The sequence below is a fragment of the Mastomys coucha genome, unplaced genomic scaffold (assembly GCF_008632895.1).
Source record: "Mastomys coucha isolate ucsf_1 unplaced genomic scaffold, UCSF_Mcou_1 pScaffold4, whole genome shotgun sequence".
In the NCBI taxonomy this organism is placed as follows: Eukaryota; Metazoa; Chordata; class Mammalia; order Rodentia; family Muridae; genus Mastomys; species Mastomys coucha.
The window spans coordinates 1,389,755-1,406,060 of NW_022196910.1; the positions used below are offsets into that span (position 1 = coordinate 1,389,755).

Consider the following 16,306-nt stretch of genomic DNA (forward strand, 5'->3'; position numbering starts at 1 on the left):
CTTGGTTTCTCTGTTCCAGTGGGTCCAAAACTTGCCCTCAGCTTTGTCAATCTCCCGGCTCGGCACCTAGGGTGGGAGTCAGAGGCTGCAGCACCCCAAGGAGGGGCTGGGATACACAGACAGCTGAATTAAGCTGCTCTTTCTCTGTCCTGCAGGGTCATTACCTTGAAGGCAATGGTCTCATAGGGCTCAGCAGCCATCAGCAGATACTGCCAGCGGCGGTCTGGGGGCTCAATCCTCTGCTCATAGGCAGACATGAAGCGGTGGCGTGGCATGATACCCTCTGCAATCTCAGGGTAGTCAATCTGTGGAACATGTATAGCAGTGTTGGCACATCCACCTATGTGTCTGGTCCACCCCTGACTGGTCCCATCTCACCTGGAACAGCAGGCTTTGCTGGCCCATCTCTGTGTCCCTCTGCTTGGTCACTGCAACAGAGGGGATTGGGCTGTCATGTGCTGTGGGTGCACACCAGAGCAGGGCCCCTCAATACAAGGTTCTAGCCATGTGGCCTCTGCCTGAGGGCAACCCAACTCAGCACTCCATGCAAGAGCAGCGGCCTAAGTCTTAGAAGAGCACGGGCAGGGAGGTGATGTGTCACAGCCTCCCCAGGACCCTTCGTGTCAAAGGGGACTCTTGGCAACTTGGCTCCCTGGGTTCCTGCTAACCATATGACTGGTTTTCTGGCCAGGCCTGGTCACCCAGGGGCCTCTGCAGAGGGGCTCCAGGAGCAGTAACTGCAACAGCCTGCCTCCCCCTCCTGTTTCTGGAAGTCGCCAGTAGGGACAGTGCTTATCAGCACCTGGGGGCTCTTGGCAACACTAAGGGAACAATGCTGAAGACAGAGAAGTCAGCTGTATGTCCTAGGGACAAGGGTACGTCTAGTGCCAGGGCCAAGGGCTCATTCATGCCGCAGCCCACAGCTGTGGGCAGGCCCACATACACACACACACACACACCTTTGTAGCCAGGGCGGCCAATCTTCACAAACTTCTTCACCTCCACCTTGACCTTCTCTGGTGCAGGCTGGGCGGGGGCTTCTTTGGCCTCCTTGGCAGCTCGCCGGGCCCTGGGAACAGACACAGGTGCTTGGGCCCTCCACCAGCCACCAAGGCCAAGCACCTAGAAGCTAGAGCCCCTGCCCTCGGGGCTGAAGGAGAGGACTGGGCGGCTCAGCCCTGGAGTACACTAAACGGCAGAACAGGTGAGAATCCCAGCACCACCACTGCCCTTGCCCCTTGGCCATCTGCTCTGTGAGGCTAAACATGGAGTGGGGATGGGGGGGTTGGAGAATATAGATGCAGGCAATCTTTCCCCTTCCCTCCCCTCTCCATTCACCCAGCCAGGTTTCCCCCTGAGTAGCAGTGTTGTGGTCCTGGGGTACCAGGGCTGTAGGGGCTCACAAATTAGTCTGATGTTTCTTCCCTTGGGTATGGGCCAGGTAGCTCCCCTGCAAAGAGAAAGGAGACATGCTGCTGAGGGGAGGGCAGGATTGGCACCTGGCAGATCAACTATAACAGCAAAGCTGAGGCCTGGAGCTCGGGGCAGCGTGGGAGCCTGCAGGGCATCACAGTGGCTGTGGCTGCACTCGGGAGATCTGTGACTCACCTCTGCACCCACCCCTCCCCAGAAATTCCTCTGTTGTTTAAGACAGCATCCACTGCAAAAGTCTGCAGTGCTGAGCTCACCACTGGGAATGGACAGCTGTCTGGAAGAGCTCCCAACAGGCCTGGGGCCAGGACACTGCTCAGCACCACCCCACTGTCAACCTGGCCAGACATGTTCCATCTACTGATGATCAGTCTGGTTCTCCAGCAAGAGGGGTAGGGAGGCAACTCCCAGAGTCCTCTCCCTCCAGAAAAAGGGACAATAGCCACACCCTCCCTGAACCCCCCAAATGCAGAAGCAACTCAGCTGCTGGCTGGTATCCATTACTATTTGTGAGGACATTCACAGAATACAGTCAAAGAAAAAGGTAAAAGGGTAGCTGGTGTCCAGGAAACCTGTGCTGTGGTTAGAGGACCAGCTGAGGACACAGGCAGGAGCATCAGGAGTACATGGGGCCAGCCAGCTCTATGCAGTGAGCTCCAGGCTAGTCAGTGCTGTACACTGAGACCCTGCCTCAAGGACTGACCTGGGATGAAGTTCACTGCCTATCCAGGATGGCTAAGCCCTGGGCTGAGCTCTGATCCCCAGAGCTGAGAAAAAAAGGAATTCAATGGAACGTGGCAGGTTCAAAGTCTGCCACTGTCACCTCAGCAGTGGAGAGAAAGCAGGGGATACCTCATTGTTATGCAGAGTCAGGCAGAGTTTGCACTCATAGGATCCCAGGTGGTTCTTCATAAAATACGGGTCCTGGGAGTGAATAAATGTTCTGTTAGACTGCAAAGCCTGGTCTCGTGAACCAGGTACTGAGGCATGGTTATAACTCTGCAGGTGTGGGGACGCTGTCGTCCACCCCCCCCACCTTGTTGATGTCGATGGTTTCCAGGGCCAGTTGCCGCAGGCGCTCTCTCCGGTCCCGGTTGCTCTCGGAGGAGGAGGCTACACCCCCACTCCCAGTTTTGCCTCCAGGTCGGTGCTGAAAGTCCATGATGCAGTCCTGGGTGCTTTAGGGGACAGGAAGAAACCTGGGGAAGCAAGGACAACTAGGGCTCAGAACACTGCATTTGATGCTAGGACCACGGGGTAGCCCAGCAGGCAGGCCATCCCTTCTCTGAACTCCTGATCATCCCAAAAGCTGTGACTACAGCTAAGCCACCTCTCTCCGATGTTTCTTCTTTTTTTTTTTTGAGAGAGGGTTCTCTATGTAGTCATGGTTATCTTAGAACTCTCTACATAGATCAGGCTGGCCTCTGCCTGCCTTTGCTGACATTAAAGGACACACCTTCCTCCACCTGATACATGGCATATGGAGTGCTTGGTACCAAAGGTCCCACCTTTGAGGCTCAGCCAAAGCCTCCAGGCAGTGTTATCTGATGGCAGAACACTTTAGACTAGTCAGTGTCTGCCTGGCTCTTGGTTTAAACCTACAGGTAAACGCAGACAGTACGCAGACTAGTGGAGGCAGTCCTTGTCATCATCGATGGAGCCTCCTGCAAATGTGACCAAGAACCTTGAGCGCCAGGTACCTACTTACTACAATGTCACCACAGAGTATGTCTGAGGCAGACAGGACATTCGCATCACTGCCTGTCAAGGAGGAAGAGGCCAGAAGGCCAAGGATACAGATGCTCTAGATGCTGAGAGGGATGGCTGAGGTTTATACACAGAAGTGGTGGGGCAGAACCAGCCTGTTGGATGTTTCATACTCAACTACATAAGGACTGAAAAGAGGACTGTCTACATCTTAGAAAGCTACCAAGAGATACATCCCCAGAGATGAAGTTGGCCAGATGCAAGAGCAGAGTCTAAGGGTGGCAGCATGGGCTTCTCAGAGTAAGAGGGCATCTGCAGCAGCAGGATGGAAAGCCACTTCAACTTCTGGCAAAGACAACTTCCAAGAACATAGGACTCTGTAGCTGGCTTTCACAGGGAGACAGGGTGTCCAGCCACAGATGTGAGGGTATAACTCAAGGGTGGAGCACTTGTCTAGCAAGCATGAGGTCCCCTAGAGGTGGCATGCTTGAGGTTGAGTGTGTGTGGGGGAGAAAACAAACACTAGGAAAAACTGGCCTGGGTGAGCACACTGCTTGGCTCCATGGATGGAGCACAAAGTTCTGCAAACTCTCACCAATGAACTACCTCCTCAGCCCACCAACAGTTCCCAACCTCATGAAACACAGAAAACGTGGGGCATGGTGGTGTACACATTTCATCCCAGTTCTTTATCTTAGAGTATAAAGTAGGAAGATGGCTAGGTTAGAGTTAGAGACCAAACTGGGCTGTGCAGTGAGATCATGTCTGAAGTGAAAGAAAAAAGGGTGGTGGGTAGGCTAGAAAGATCACGAAACTGCAGCTCCAGGGAATCGGAGTCCTTTTCTGGATTCGATGGGTACCATTCTCACACACAAAGCTCCACACAGACACGTTTAAAAAAAAAAAAAACTTTAGAAACACGGAGAAGGGATTCCAACACCAGCATTTATCTGCTTCTTGATTACAGCTGCGACACGGCCAGCACTGCGGATTGCACCTTCATACTGTTAGCCAAAATTAATCCTTGCTTCCTTAAAACAAATCAAAAAAGCCAAGTGTGGTGGGCACACACTGTAAATCCCAGTATGTGGGAAGAAGGCGGAGGCATGGCAATGTACGTGAACTCGAAATCAGCCTAGTCCACATAGGGTTCCAGGTCGGCCTCAGTTATGCAGTGAGACCCTGTCTGTCTAAACTAAATTAAAAGTTGTGCCGATGGCTGGATGGGCTCACAAGTGAAGCTTGGGACACGAGGCCAGGATGAATGGATGGGAGATGTGCGACCTCACGGACTACCGTAAGATTGCCGATGAGTGATCAATAAGGACAGAAAAGTGGTATTTGTTAAGACAATGGTCCGGGGTGAGGCCTGGTCCAAGGACAAATCACGTCTAAGTGCATATACCGTTATCTTTCAACCCCAGCAATGGACCTACTCCGGTAGGCAGGAGAAATAGTCGCCAGGGCCCCGAGTAACGAAGGGGGAAACTAAGGCAACCAAGGAGGTCAATAGACACTCCAAGACCCCGAACCACCCTGGAAGCCACAGACCCGCCACACAAACCCGCGGTCACGCCACGATCCAACGGGCCTCGTGAGAGCGCGCGCTCTTCCGGCCGGCGCGCGCCAAGCCGGAGGAAAGAGGGCGGCCGCTGCCCCTCCCCGCCCCGCCCGGCCCCCACACGCTCTCTCTCCCACTTTCAGGCCTCACAGACTGAGCAGCCGCCACCGACAAACCGTGTAGCTCCTCACCAACACCAAGGCCTCCCTACTCAGGTTTAATCTCCGCGAAGGCCGCGATTTCGCCGTGCGCATGCGCACGACCCACTAAGCAATCCCTTCCGGGGTCAAAGAAGGCGAGTTTCAAGTGTGCGCATGAGCAGCGGATGGACTTCCCCCTTCGGGAGGCGGGAGAAAAAGGGAGCGCCGGGGCACGAAGTGCGCGTGCTCACTGCATCATCCACCAAGTCTCGCTCCGCCGTAAGTCTAGTGGTGCAGACTCTCGCGACACGAGGAAAGCGTTAGGGTTCATCGGCCCAAGAAGGCGTTTCGCTTATCGTGGGGTGCTATGAGTCTCACCTTACACCTCACGTTTAGTGTGTCTGACAGTTATTTAAGGACCGGCCATTTCCTTCCCGCCCGACTCTTGTGTTCAACTGCGCGGGCCCATAAACTAAGGTCACGCAACAAGCCGGACAACGCGCAAGCGCAGTAACCCCTGTTGGGACTTCCGAGGTCGCTCCCTGAGACTTTTGTGGCGCTAGTTGCGGCTTCGGGGAGGACGGCGGCCGAGAGGCAGGGTGCGTTTTGGTTCGCGCGGATCCGGGCGGCGAGATGCGGTACAACGAGAAAGAGTTGCAGGCGCTGTCCCGGCAGCCGGCAGATATGGCGGCCGAGCTGTGCATGCGGGGCCCCAAGAAGGGCAGCGGTGAGCCAGTTGGGGCCGCGGCTGGGGCACTAGGGCGGGCCGGCGCGGTTCCTGGGTGGGTTCCGCGCTGACACCGCCCTGTGCCTGCAGTGGCCAAGAGGCGCCTGGTGAAGCTGGTGGTCAACTTCCTCTTTTACTTCCGCCCGGACGAGGCCGAGGTAGGGGCGTGGGGGGCGCGGGGGACCCGCGCGGCCCGGAGGCTGGCGCTCATGGCCGTGTCTCGCGCAGCCCCTCGGAGCCCTGTTGCTGGAGCGCTGCAGAGTGGCCCAGGAAGAGCCGGGCGGCTTCTCCATCAGTAAGTGCCCTGGTCCCCACTGTTTGCACCCTGGACTCTGCTCCGCGCACCCAATCCTTCTTACTCCCTTAGGAGCCTCCGTTTGCCCTGGATCCCGCGTCCGCTGGTGGCCCAGGACTGGCCCAGCTGTCACTCAGTGACCGCTGGGTCTGGTTCTCTTAGTTTCTTCCCCGACCCTCTGCCCATTCCCAGCTGAGAGAGGTGCAGTCTGCGAACGTGGTGTGTATAGCAGAAACAGTCTCTGCCGCCGTCTCTTCCACGGGCAGGGTGCGGGCAGGCTTTTAACGTCTGTCTCAGCCTTCTTCCCTGGCCGGAACTTTACAGTACCTTGTAGAAATTTGGGCATCATGTCTACCTCTATCATTTCAGTGGGGCTCTCTACCAGTGGGGTTCTCTACCTGTACCCCTATTTTCTGCCTCTTGCACACGTGTTTTGGGGGTGTATGCCAGTAAGGCCAGAGGAAAACTTGTGTAGTTAGTTCTCATCTTCCATTATGCAGGCTTCCAACATAAAACGCTGGTCATTAGGCTTGGCAGCAGGGTCCTACCTCCTTGGCCACCTCACTGTCCCACCTGGGACTTATTTTTAAGCTATACTGACCGACCAGCAGGCTCCAGGAACCCTTCTGTCACTTTCTTTGGCACTTAGATTACAGGTGTATCTGTTCTGCTCTTTGACATGGATGCTATGGCTACATGACAGGCATTTTAATGACTAAGCCATCTCCCTCGTCCTATTTCCCTTCAGTTTAGGGTCTACCCTAATGACCTTATATTAGGTGCTTCCATTCCCAATAACCCAACTTCCTAGTGGGTCCCCTATTTGTGGGTTCAGGGGGGTCAGGATTCTGGAGGACAGAGCCAGCCTGTGACAGGCAGAAGAAGGCTTGGTGTTAGAACAAGAAAAGGTGCAGTTTGAAACCCTGGTGAGAGGAAGCTGGGATTTTGTGGCCAGCAGGATATAAGACCAACTGGACACTGACCAGAGGTGGCTTCTTTCCTTTATCCCTTTCCAGGCTTCGTGGAAGACCTCAGCAGGAAATATCACTTTGAATGCTGTAGCCAAGAGCAGTGTCAGGAGTGGATGGAGGCTCTGCAGCGGGCCAGGTGGGGCTTCAGGGACTGTTGGGAGCTGGGTGGAAACCTGGGGGAATATGACCAGTGAGCCCAACCCTTTTCTCCAGCTATGAATACATGCGACGGAGCCTCATCTTCTACAGGAATGAGATCAGGAAGATGACTGGCAAGGTGTGTGGGGCTGGAGGGGATGGGGCAGCTTTCCTCGGCCTTGCTCACAGCCACCATGCCCTCCACAGGACCCCCTGGAGCAGTTCGGCATCTCCGAGGAGGCCAGGTTCCAGTTGAATAGCCTGCCTAAGGATGGGCGGACTGCTTGTGTTGGCTCCCCGTTAGATGTGACTGACCCTCTTTGGGCCCCTGGCTACCCTGGGAGGTGTTTTCTATAGGTTTAAGTACATCTGTTTAAAGGTTCAGAGGAGATGGGCAGGGTCTGTGTTCCTTGTTCTCCATGCCATATCCCTGCCTGCACCTCTTGAGTATCTACATCCAGGGACTAGCACAGTTCCCCTGTCCATAGCCAGATGAATGTAAATGCTAAATAAAGCTGTGAACCCCCCCACCCCCCACTGAGAGAGCAGGCATGGGTGCTGGCTTCCAGTGCTGAGCCTGCTCTTTAATAAAGGTACCTCTTTTTGGAACCACATTGGAGTGAGTGGAGAGGAGGAGGGTGGGACACAGGCTGAGTTCCAGAACAGCCAGGGCTATACAGAGAAACCCTGTCTGAAAAAAACAAAACCACCAGGAAAGCTGTCCTGGTGGCACATGCAGAAGTGCAGGTGTAGGCAGGATTTGGGGGACAAGCCTCTGCTCACAGTGTGCTTGATCCTAGGCTGGACCCCCTCACTGAGGAGATGTGGAACCATCCCTGGGTCTGGGGGGTCAGTACACGTAAGTGGGAGTTGTAGGTGACCCTGTAAGGGACACATAGATCCTGGTTCTAAATGTTGTCAAGAGGCTTTGACTCAGTCAGGATTAGATTTTTTGTTTTTGTTTTTTTGAGACAGGGTTTCTCTGTGTAGCCCTGGCTGTCCTGGAACTCTGTAATCCAGGCTGGCCTCAAACTCAGAAATCCACCTGCCTCTGCCTCCCAAGTGCTGGGATTAAAGGCGTGCGCCACCACAGCCCAGCTCAGGTTTTGATTCTTAAGTGAGACTGGGTCCTCCCAAAGATGGAATCCTTTACCTCACAAGAGATAGGCATGCTGTTCTTCCAGTCAAGGTGGGACAACAACAGGCAGAGAAAGACGGGCACTGAGAGCTGGCTCAAGTGAAAACGGCTTTATTTATTATACTGTGTCTAGAGGCAGCAACAATGTGTGAGATGCCTTGGGGAAACCAAGGGAAGAGAACAATGCACCCATTAAGTACAGAGGTCATTACAAGACAGAGCGATGCTGCATCAAGTTACAAACAGGCCAGGCTGTCAAAAAAGCTATGTAGGTTGAGGATGGGAACTGGGAAGTGTGTCCCTTCTGGTCTAGGGGGGGGGAGTGGTGGTCCCAGTCTGTAGGGCTTTCTATCGGTTCCTGAGCTCAAAGCCCTGCAGCAACCTTGGGTTAGAGTGGCAAGGATGACTGAGGCAGCCTTACCCTGTACTAGGCCCATCAGTTACAGGGTGTCTGGGCCACCATGCACCATGGTCAATTTACTGTGGGTTCCATTTCTTATGGGCTCAGGAAAGGACTTTGCAGCTGTGCCTGGAGCACCTGTGGCCCACTGGGCCATGAACATGCAGTGTCTGTCCCCTAACACTCAAGTAAGGAGGAGGCAGCAACTGCTGGAGCAGCAGCCGCCAGGAGGGCGGTGTGTACAGTGTTCACTCGGGATTTGTTCCAGGCCTGGGATTTGCTAGCTTTTGTTTCGGCCACCCCGTTCTGCAGCACCTTAGTTAGCTGTGGTGCACAGAAACAGGCCTGCCAAACATGAGCACCATCGCAGGGTGGGATGGGGGTGGGAGAGGACACCAGCACCGTCTTCACAACTACTTTGGGAAGTAGGTTGGGGTGAGGGTGGGGCAACATGGCCTCTCCCCTCATAGCCCACCAACCCACCACTGAAAGTGAGCAACATTGAGGGCAGTCAGGACCATCTCAGAAAATCAAGTCAGTCCTGACCTCTGCAGTCACTCCCAGTGCACCTATCCCCAAGACCAGGAAGCAACTCCTAGACACAGGCAGGCGATGCCCACAGTGACCAGAGCCCTGGGCAGCCCAGCACATCTGGACCGCACTCCTGCAGGGTCCCTGGCCAGTGCCATTTTTTTCTTTTTTGTGCATTTGAATAAATAAAAGTATTTTTCCTCCTCACTTTTCTTTCCTTTAAAGTTCACTGTGCATTATACAATCTAAAAATAAATGCAGTCAAGTCTATGAAATTTATAAATCTCCATCAAATCTCTATAAAATACTGTCACTGATCATGTGACTCTCTTATACACAGATGCCAGGGGACCCACATTGGGCCAGCCCCACATCACCTGACCAGCATGCCCCGAGCCAGAAAAGCAAAGAAATACAAAGTAAATGCACTTGTCACAAGAGCCACCGAGCCCTGCAGTAGTGGCCCTCACCTGTCAGCACCACTCAGCCCAGCTGGGAACCCCCATTCCTGTCCCAGCCCAGTCTGCACCCACTACAAAGGCACGCCCAAAGCCACAGGGTTAACAGCGGGGTGTTCACAGTGACAGCAGGCAAGTTCCAAGGAGGGGACCGAGCTTCAGCCCCCATCAGGCATGCCAGGCGTGCCTTTGGTGTCAGAACAAGGTGTTGGAGGCGCATCTGAAAACTGGCCACAGTCCATGTTTGGGGCAGCACCCAGGGCAGAGGTGGAGATGGGCAGGCATGGGCTTGCTGGTGAGATAGCACCGGGACGGAGTCAGGGGACCTCGTGGAGGCCGGCCCAGCAGGCCAAGTCTTTATATCATTCTCTCTCACAGACACTTAGACGTCTCAAGAGGTTGCCTTGGACGACTTTGATGGAATAAAGTAAGTCAGAATTGCTTATACTTAAAAAAAAAAATTAACGATAAATACTTTATCTAAAACTATTGACAGTACAAACTGGACCAGTCCAGCACCTCCTGCGGTGCCGCCGATTCACAGTGGCTCCATGTCCGGCTCCGCCGGCCTGGCAGGCAGCAGGCTTGGTCCACACCGTCCTTGCATAGGTTGTGGCTGAGGTAGTAGAAGTCCTAATTACCTGTAGGGAGGAGGGGGCATGGGTTAGGTGCATTCAGTATGACTGCCTCAGCTGAGCTGCCCAGCAGGACACAAGGGCATAGGGGGGCATTCCTGGCAGGCGCTGGGCTTACCAGCGCCTGCCAGGTCTGCCTTGCTGAGTAGGTCAGCTGGAGAGGTCCTAGACCTAGGACCTCCAGATGGTGATGGCCAGGCTGCCCTCTCTGCCCAGATTACTGCCACCACACAGCCATACCCAATGGAGAAGGCCAGAGGGCTGCCACCAGGCTCTTCTTCACTTTCAGGGCTGACAGGCAGGCAGGGTTTCACCACCTCTGTCAGGGCGAGGTAGGTGGGCCCAGCTCTTTGCTCCAGGATACCATGCTACCCCAGGCAGCTTTCTGCCTATGGCCAGCCTAGAACCTCACCCACCGACTAGCCCTGATTTCCTCAGTACAGGAGGACTTGAGGGTGGAGGCTGAGGCTAAGAATGCAACCCCATCATTAGAAACTGCTATGGGCCAGGAGCCTCACAGTGGGTGGAGGCTACCCTGAACTCTGGTCTACCACACTTGAATCTCATCACTTCCACTGTCCTCTCAGCGGCTGGCTGAGGACCAGGTACTCTTGCACAATGGTGGCCCTGCCTGCCTCCCTTAGCCTCCCATTTCTACCACTCAGGACCCCAGGCATCTGCCGAGCCCTGCCAGCCGTCTTCTGGGCAAGAGGAAGGACGGTTTGGCTCTAGCCTTACCTTACAAAATATGAACTGCTAGCTAAGCAAGGTCTTTATCGAGGCTTAACCCCTGAAAGGTGCGCGGCATAAGGAGGCGGCATGCCAAGGGAAACCCATACAGCAGATGGCCCCGAGGTGCTGGCCTGTGGGGCGGCGGGCGCGGCCTGCGCCAGGGCCAGCCGGGGCAGGGGCTGGTGGTGCACCGTGAAGGAGGGGCGGGAGACCTTGTGTGGGAGGGAGGCGAGCTTGACAGATAGAGAGGCATTAGCAGGCTGCAGAGAGGCGGCAGAGGAGGGGGGTAAGAAAGCGTTGTTAGCCGGGAGGGAGGCCAGGCTCTGCAGAAGCACTGGCTCAGGGTTAGAAGCCAGCAGCGCAGGTGGAGGAGGCAAGGCGACGTTAGGAGGAGGGGGTGCATGAAGGACAGGTGGCCCCGCAGAGGGCCGGCCGATATGCTGAGGAGGAAGTAGGGGAGGTGGAGGGGGCGGCCGAGTCTCGACCGAAGCCGCGGCCTGAAAGGAAGAAGCCGAGGTGCTGGCCGCCGCCTGCAGCGGGCTCAGGCCCAGCGTGGCACTGCTACACACAGCCCCGCTGCCGACACCAGCTCCAAACGGGTGAGCAGAGGCGGAGGGCACCGCATGGGTAAAGACACCTGTAAACAGGAGAGAAAAAGCAGCTTCAACAGGCGGCACCGTCCAGGCGGGTGAAGCAAGAGGAGCACAGCCGCCAGCAGGGAGAAGCAGAGGACAGCGTGACTCCGGTCCAAGCGCAGGCACAAGCAGCAAGCAGTAGGCTCAGTGTGGGACACTTACCTGCCAGGCCGAGGCCCTGCCCCTCGGGCCCACCTGCCCGCCCCTGCCCAGCCAGCACGGCACCACGCCTGGCCTGTGGCCCAGGCTCCGCTCTGCCCTGCGTCTGAGCGGTCCAAGCAGGCCCTCCTGGACTCATTTCGCACCAGGCCCACTTCCATGGCCAGCCATGAGGCATGTGAGTGGTCACCTCAAACAGGGGAGGCCCCCGAAGAAAGTACTGCCCTAGTTAAGTGCACCGTGGTCTTCTGAAAACAAGAGGCATGTGTTATGAAGCTAGCCAGCAGTCTCCTCCTCCTCCTCCTCCTCCTCACACTGCGCCACCAAACGGGCGGCTGACAGCTTGCACTGATAAGATATAAGGCCTTATGCCTTCTAGAGAGCTTGGAAGGAACCTCTAGTTGGCTGGTGAGGGACTGAGCTCCTGGACTGGGGCCAGAAGTCGGCCCTTCCTTGCCTACCTCCAACGGTTCCGCCGGCCACCCCAGAAGAGAAGCTGCCCATGGTGTGAGAGTTGGTCAGTCGGGTCGCAGTGGATGACACGTGCACCAGGCCTGCAGCAGCTGGCACAGTGCTGAACAAGGACTGCAGCACAGAGGAGCCGGCCACAGAGCCCAGGTTGGCCTGCAGGGACATGGGGCCCAGAGTAAACTGGGGCCCAGGGGCAAAGGTGCTCAGGAAAGGCCGGGGAGCCTGGGCAGCGGGTGTTGCACTGCCCGCAGAGGAAGCCACAGTTACAAGACCAGGGCCACCAAGGAGGCCACCTGGAGGTACGGCTGCAGCAGAGATGAAGAGGTTGTGGCCGCCCTTGAAGTCCAGCTCTCGGTCACGGCCTTTGCTGGCCCTGCTGCCATGTGGCAGTGAGGCCTTGTCCGAGGGCCCACACAGGGGTAGGCTCTCTCCTGACTCCTTGCTTGCGTTGGCCTCACCCTTCAAGCCACCCAGGCCCTCGGGCTGCCGCCTGCTGAGGAACGGGTTGGCCTCTGTGGTACTGTCCTTGCCCCTCTGGGACGGGAAGCTCAGGGAGGCACTCAGGCCAGTCACATCGGGGCCCTTGTGGGAAAGGGAAGCACCGTCGTTGAAGCTGTGTAAACCGAGGTCTGCAGCAAGGCCCCCGCTGAAGGCCAGGCCATTGGGAGGGTTGGTGCCAGGGCTTGGCCCCTCAGCTGCACCCAGAGAGCCTGAAAAGCTTTTCCTTGGGTGGGTGGGGAGCTTGGCCTCAGCAGCAGACTCCTCCAGGGACGGCCGGAAAGAGAACAGGGGGCTGTGGCTCAGAGCAGAGCTGGCCTGCAGTGGACTGTCTACGGCCTTAGCCAAGCCGAGGTCAGAGATGGGTGAGAAGGTGGACTTCCATTTGCTGCTGTTGATAGGCTCGCTCGAGGGGACCGACTTCCTTCCCACCAAGCCACCACCTGAAGGGAGAAGTCAGTGGCCATGAGCAGAGCCTGGGGCCTGGGCTCCCTGGGGTGAACAAGTAGGCTATGCCTCCTACGGGACTGACATGCATGGTGCCAGGCAGGGATGTTGAGAGAGGTGAGGAAGCGTAAGAGGCGCATGCAACGTGACACTACAGTGTAGAGCACGAAGGCCTCTGGTCCTTCCCTCCTGACCATCTGTGTAACAGATGCAGTCAGTCACAGGCTGGCCTGCCCTGAGCACAGGGTTCCCCCCACCTTCAGGCTCCGGGCAGAGAGCAAAAACTCACCATTTTCCAGTGTCTTTGGGGGAGACTTGCTTTCTAAAGAGATTGTTGCAATTTTTCTCTCAATTCTGTGCAAAGAAAATGGTCATTCACGTGAGTCTGTGTGCTGAGAGAGGATCTGAGGACTCTCAGGAAATGGAAGGTCCAAGGGCTGCCCGCAGGCCTCACATGGAAAGACCCCTGAACAGAGCCAGAGTAAATCTGGGCAATTGGCAGTACTAAGGTCTGTGCATGGGCTACTATGGTGAGGACCCCAGAAGGTCTGCTTGGTCTGTGGCAAAAGACTAAGGTACATGATGACAACTGTGTATCTCAAGCAGGGCAACCTTAATAGGTTGCTATCCTGAGCCAAACTTAGAGTTTAATGCAACAGAGGCACAGTTCAAAGGCAGGCAGCACATCTGCTCCACAATGGTCTACAGTAGCATACTTGGTGGGTCAGTATGAATGTCAGAGCTCTGGGAATATGACACTGGGTGGCGATCTTAGCCCTGGTGTCAAAGTCAAAGCGTGACTGAAATTCACATATGCAATAGTAACTCCACCATGACATTCAAAAGGTGGGCGGACGGGACCTCATGAATGCTCAGCTGGCCTGCAGGGCAGCACAGTGCAGGTGGGGAGAGGGGAACATATATATTGGCTCAGACACAGGCAGAGTACCCAGAGGGCCTCACAGATGCCCAGCCCCCCATGCAGGTCCCAGTCCTTATTCACCAAGAAAAGCAAAGGGAACGCCAGTAAGAAAACTACCAGGACCAGGGAAAACCTGGGTGACAGAGCCAGCACATGGTCCAAGACTGTCACCCCACAGAGCTGCTCACTCTGTGCTCACCGGGCACTACTGGGCTCATCCTCAGAGCCTGGCTCCTCATCTGAGGTCAGTGGCGAATAGTGGGCCCCGTTAGTTGGTCCTAGGGGCCGCTCCTTCCTGAGCACTGGAGGCTGGTCATGATCCTGGTAGGGGGTGGGGGAGCTCTTCAGGGAACTCTCAGGGGATGAGATGGCTGTGATCTCCAGGGGCTGGTTGATGTTGTTGACCTGTGGGGTTGGGGGGGAGGGGAGTGCAGATGAGCCACATGCCCAGGCTAGGGTCTCAAGGACCTTGTAAAAGTACAAGGGAGAGAGCCAGAATACCAGCACTGTCCCTGCCACCCACCCCCTAGCTGCTACGTCTCTGGATCTGTCCTGCTGGGCTGCTGCCCCACAGCCCACGAGTGGCACTTGTCCAGGCCCTACAGGTGCTGCACTTACCATGGAGTTGAGATTAAGAGGAGACCCCGAGGACTGTGTAAAGAGGCCAGCAACAGTTGGCAGAGCCCGGCGCTTGGGAGATACACCCGTGCTGAGGCTAGGCGTTCCAGCTGATGCACGCTTCCTTCTGCTACGCTTACGACTGTCCTGCCCGTGGTTCTGCACACAGTCCCCTCGGGTGCCAGAGGTCAAGGGGCTGTGCCTGGTGGAAGGTGACTGCTTGGAGCTGGCACCAACTGAAATGCTGAACACAATCCTCCTCTTTGCTTCGCTCTCTGGGTCTGAGAAGGCAGGATCAGAAGGCAGTTCCCCTTTGCTGGTGTCTGGCAGCGAGCCCTGGGTGGTCACACTCAGGCGGGGACTGGCTGTGAGTTGGTGGGCAGGAGAGGCAGGACCCGAGTTGCGGGACTGTGACAGGAGAGGTGGGTGTTGTGGTGGTGTACTGCGAGACCCCATGGTGGCAAAGAGGCTGCTGGGGCCGGAGGACTCATCAAAAACAGCAGATTCCATTCCAGAGGCCAAAGGTGCTGGGCTGTTGGCCAAGGCCCCGCTGATGGCCACTGAACCAGCATAGAAACCTATCAATGAAGACATGAGTTTCTTAGGGAAGGCAAGAAAGCCAAGCACACTGGTGGGGGTGATGAGACATCTCATCTTGGGAGGGACAACCTGAGGTCAGGAAGAGCTTTCTAGATGAAGAACTGGAGGCTACAGGCTACAGGCCTCAGAGCACCAGCAAGTGTGGATGGGCCAGACTCAAATAGGAGGCAGCCTCCTGACCTCAGTCACCTGCAAACACTATGGCACACAGGGTGCTTCCCCTGCTGTGAGCCACCTTCAAGGACTGGCTAACCCTAGCACAGGACAGCTTTCCTCAGGAAAAGGTCCAGACTTTAAGCATTCCTCAGGAAAAGGTGCCTGGCCTGCCTTAGCCCAAAACAAGACAGCAAGGGAGAGCCATATACTAATCCTCCACCTTCCCCAAACTGGACCCTGGGCTCAGAACCTCAGGGATACCTGCTGTGTAGCCTCACTTCTGTCCCACAATGGCATCTCCCACCCAGGAACCATGGCAGCTAGCAGGAAGGAGCCCCAATGGGGCAGGGGGGCAAAGGTCACCTGTGGGAGCCACAGTGAGGCTCCTGCTTCCTGCTCCAGCACCCCCTACGCCATGGGCGGAAGCACCAATCTGCTTCTCAAGTGTGGATGAGGAGTCTCGGGGCTGTGGCACAGGGCTGGGAGTGCTTCTCTGCAAGACAGAACCCACCTGGTGAGCACCGGGCCAAGAGCAGCAGGCCCAACAGGAGGCAATGGGGCAAAAGGGCCAAGGGCAGGAGGGCCACAGAGGACAGAGCTGTGCTCAGTTCAGGAGTCCAAGCCGAAAGGCCAGGTCACATTCAGTTAACAAGGAGTGGGACAGGGATAAGATGGCCCCAAGCCAAGGCCAGACACAACTACATGTCCAGTTCAATCCAACCTGGGACAGACAAGACAGGTAAAGCAAATGGAAGGCAGAGCCACACTGTCCAGACCACCCTCTGTGAACAACAGGTCACTAATTCCTGACTTCAGCTATTACAAACAGCAGCCCCGGCCATGCCTCACCCTGCTGCTTGAGTGGCTAAAACTCTCCTAAAAGGACTTTTCTTCTCTGCTTCTGCTTCTTACAGAACACACCCAGGACCTAACTAC

General features: G+C 56.0%; 3 protein-coding genes across 5 annotated transcripts in view; 1 reads left to right on the forward strand and 2 right to left on the reverse strand.

Annotated features, from left to right (window-relative positions):
- Sf3a2 (splicing factor 3a subunit 2) lies at positions 1-4,989 on the reverse strand (the record flags this gene model as incomplete). The annotated part of the gene is made up of 8 exons (XM_031350325.1): positions 4,876-4,989; positions 2,468-2,630; positions 2,284-2,355; positions 1,404-1,450; positions 960-1,069; positions 379-428; positions 165-305; positions 1-66 (listed from the first exon to the last, which is right to left on the reverse strand). Coding segments are annotated over exons 2-8 (612 nt in total), but the record flags the coding sequence as incomplete, so codon positions are not given.
- A 34-nt stretch (positions 4,990-5,023) lies between these two features.
- Positions 5,024-7,579, forward strand: Plekhj1 (pleckstrin homology domain containing J1). Its single transcript, XM_031350419.1, has 6 exons — positions 5,024-5,566; positions 5,657-5,724; positions 5,795-5,861; positions 6,878-6,968; positions 7,046-7,109; positions 7,178-7,579. The coding sequence occupies exons 1-6, from the start codon at positions 5,473-5,475 to the stop codon at positions 7,325-7,327; spliced, it is 534 nt and encodes a 177-aa protein (XP_031206279.1). The 5' UTR covers positions 5,024-5,472; the 3' UTR covers positions 7,328-7,579.
- Positions 7,580-8,202: 623 nt separating this feature from the next.
- Dot1l (DOT1 like histone lysine methyltransferase) overlaps positions 8,203-16,306 on the reverse strand; it is a 40,877-nt gene continuing 32,773 nt past the window's right edge. For 2 of the 3 annotated variants that reach the window (XM_031350415.1, XM_031350416.1), the window contains exons 23-29: positions 15,734-15,863; positions 14,615-15,192; positions 14,196-14,401; positions 13,364-13,428; positions 12,120-13,070; positions 10,871-11,501; positions 8,203-10,138 (exon numbers count right to left, since the gene is read on the reverse strand). In XM_031350415.1, coding sequence (XP_031206275.1) covers positions 10,906-11,501; positions 12,120-13,070; positions 13,364-13,428; positions 14,196-14,401; positions 14,615-15,192; positions 15,734-15,863 — 2,526 coding nt within the window. In that variant the 3' untranslated portion in view covers positions 8,203-10,138; positions 10,871-10,905. The remainder of the gene's footprint in view (positions 10,139-10,870; positions 11,502-12,119; positions 13,071-13,363; positions 13,429-14,195; positions 14,402-14,614; positions 15,193-15,733; positions 15,864-16,306) is intronic. The other variant, XM_031350417.1, reaches the window with a different exon arrangement.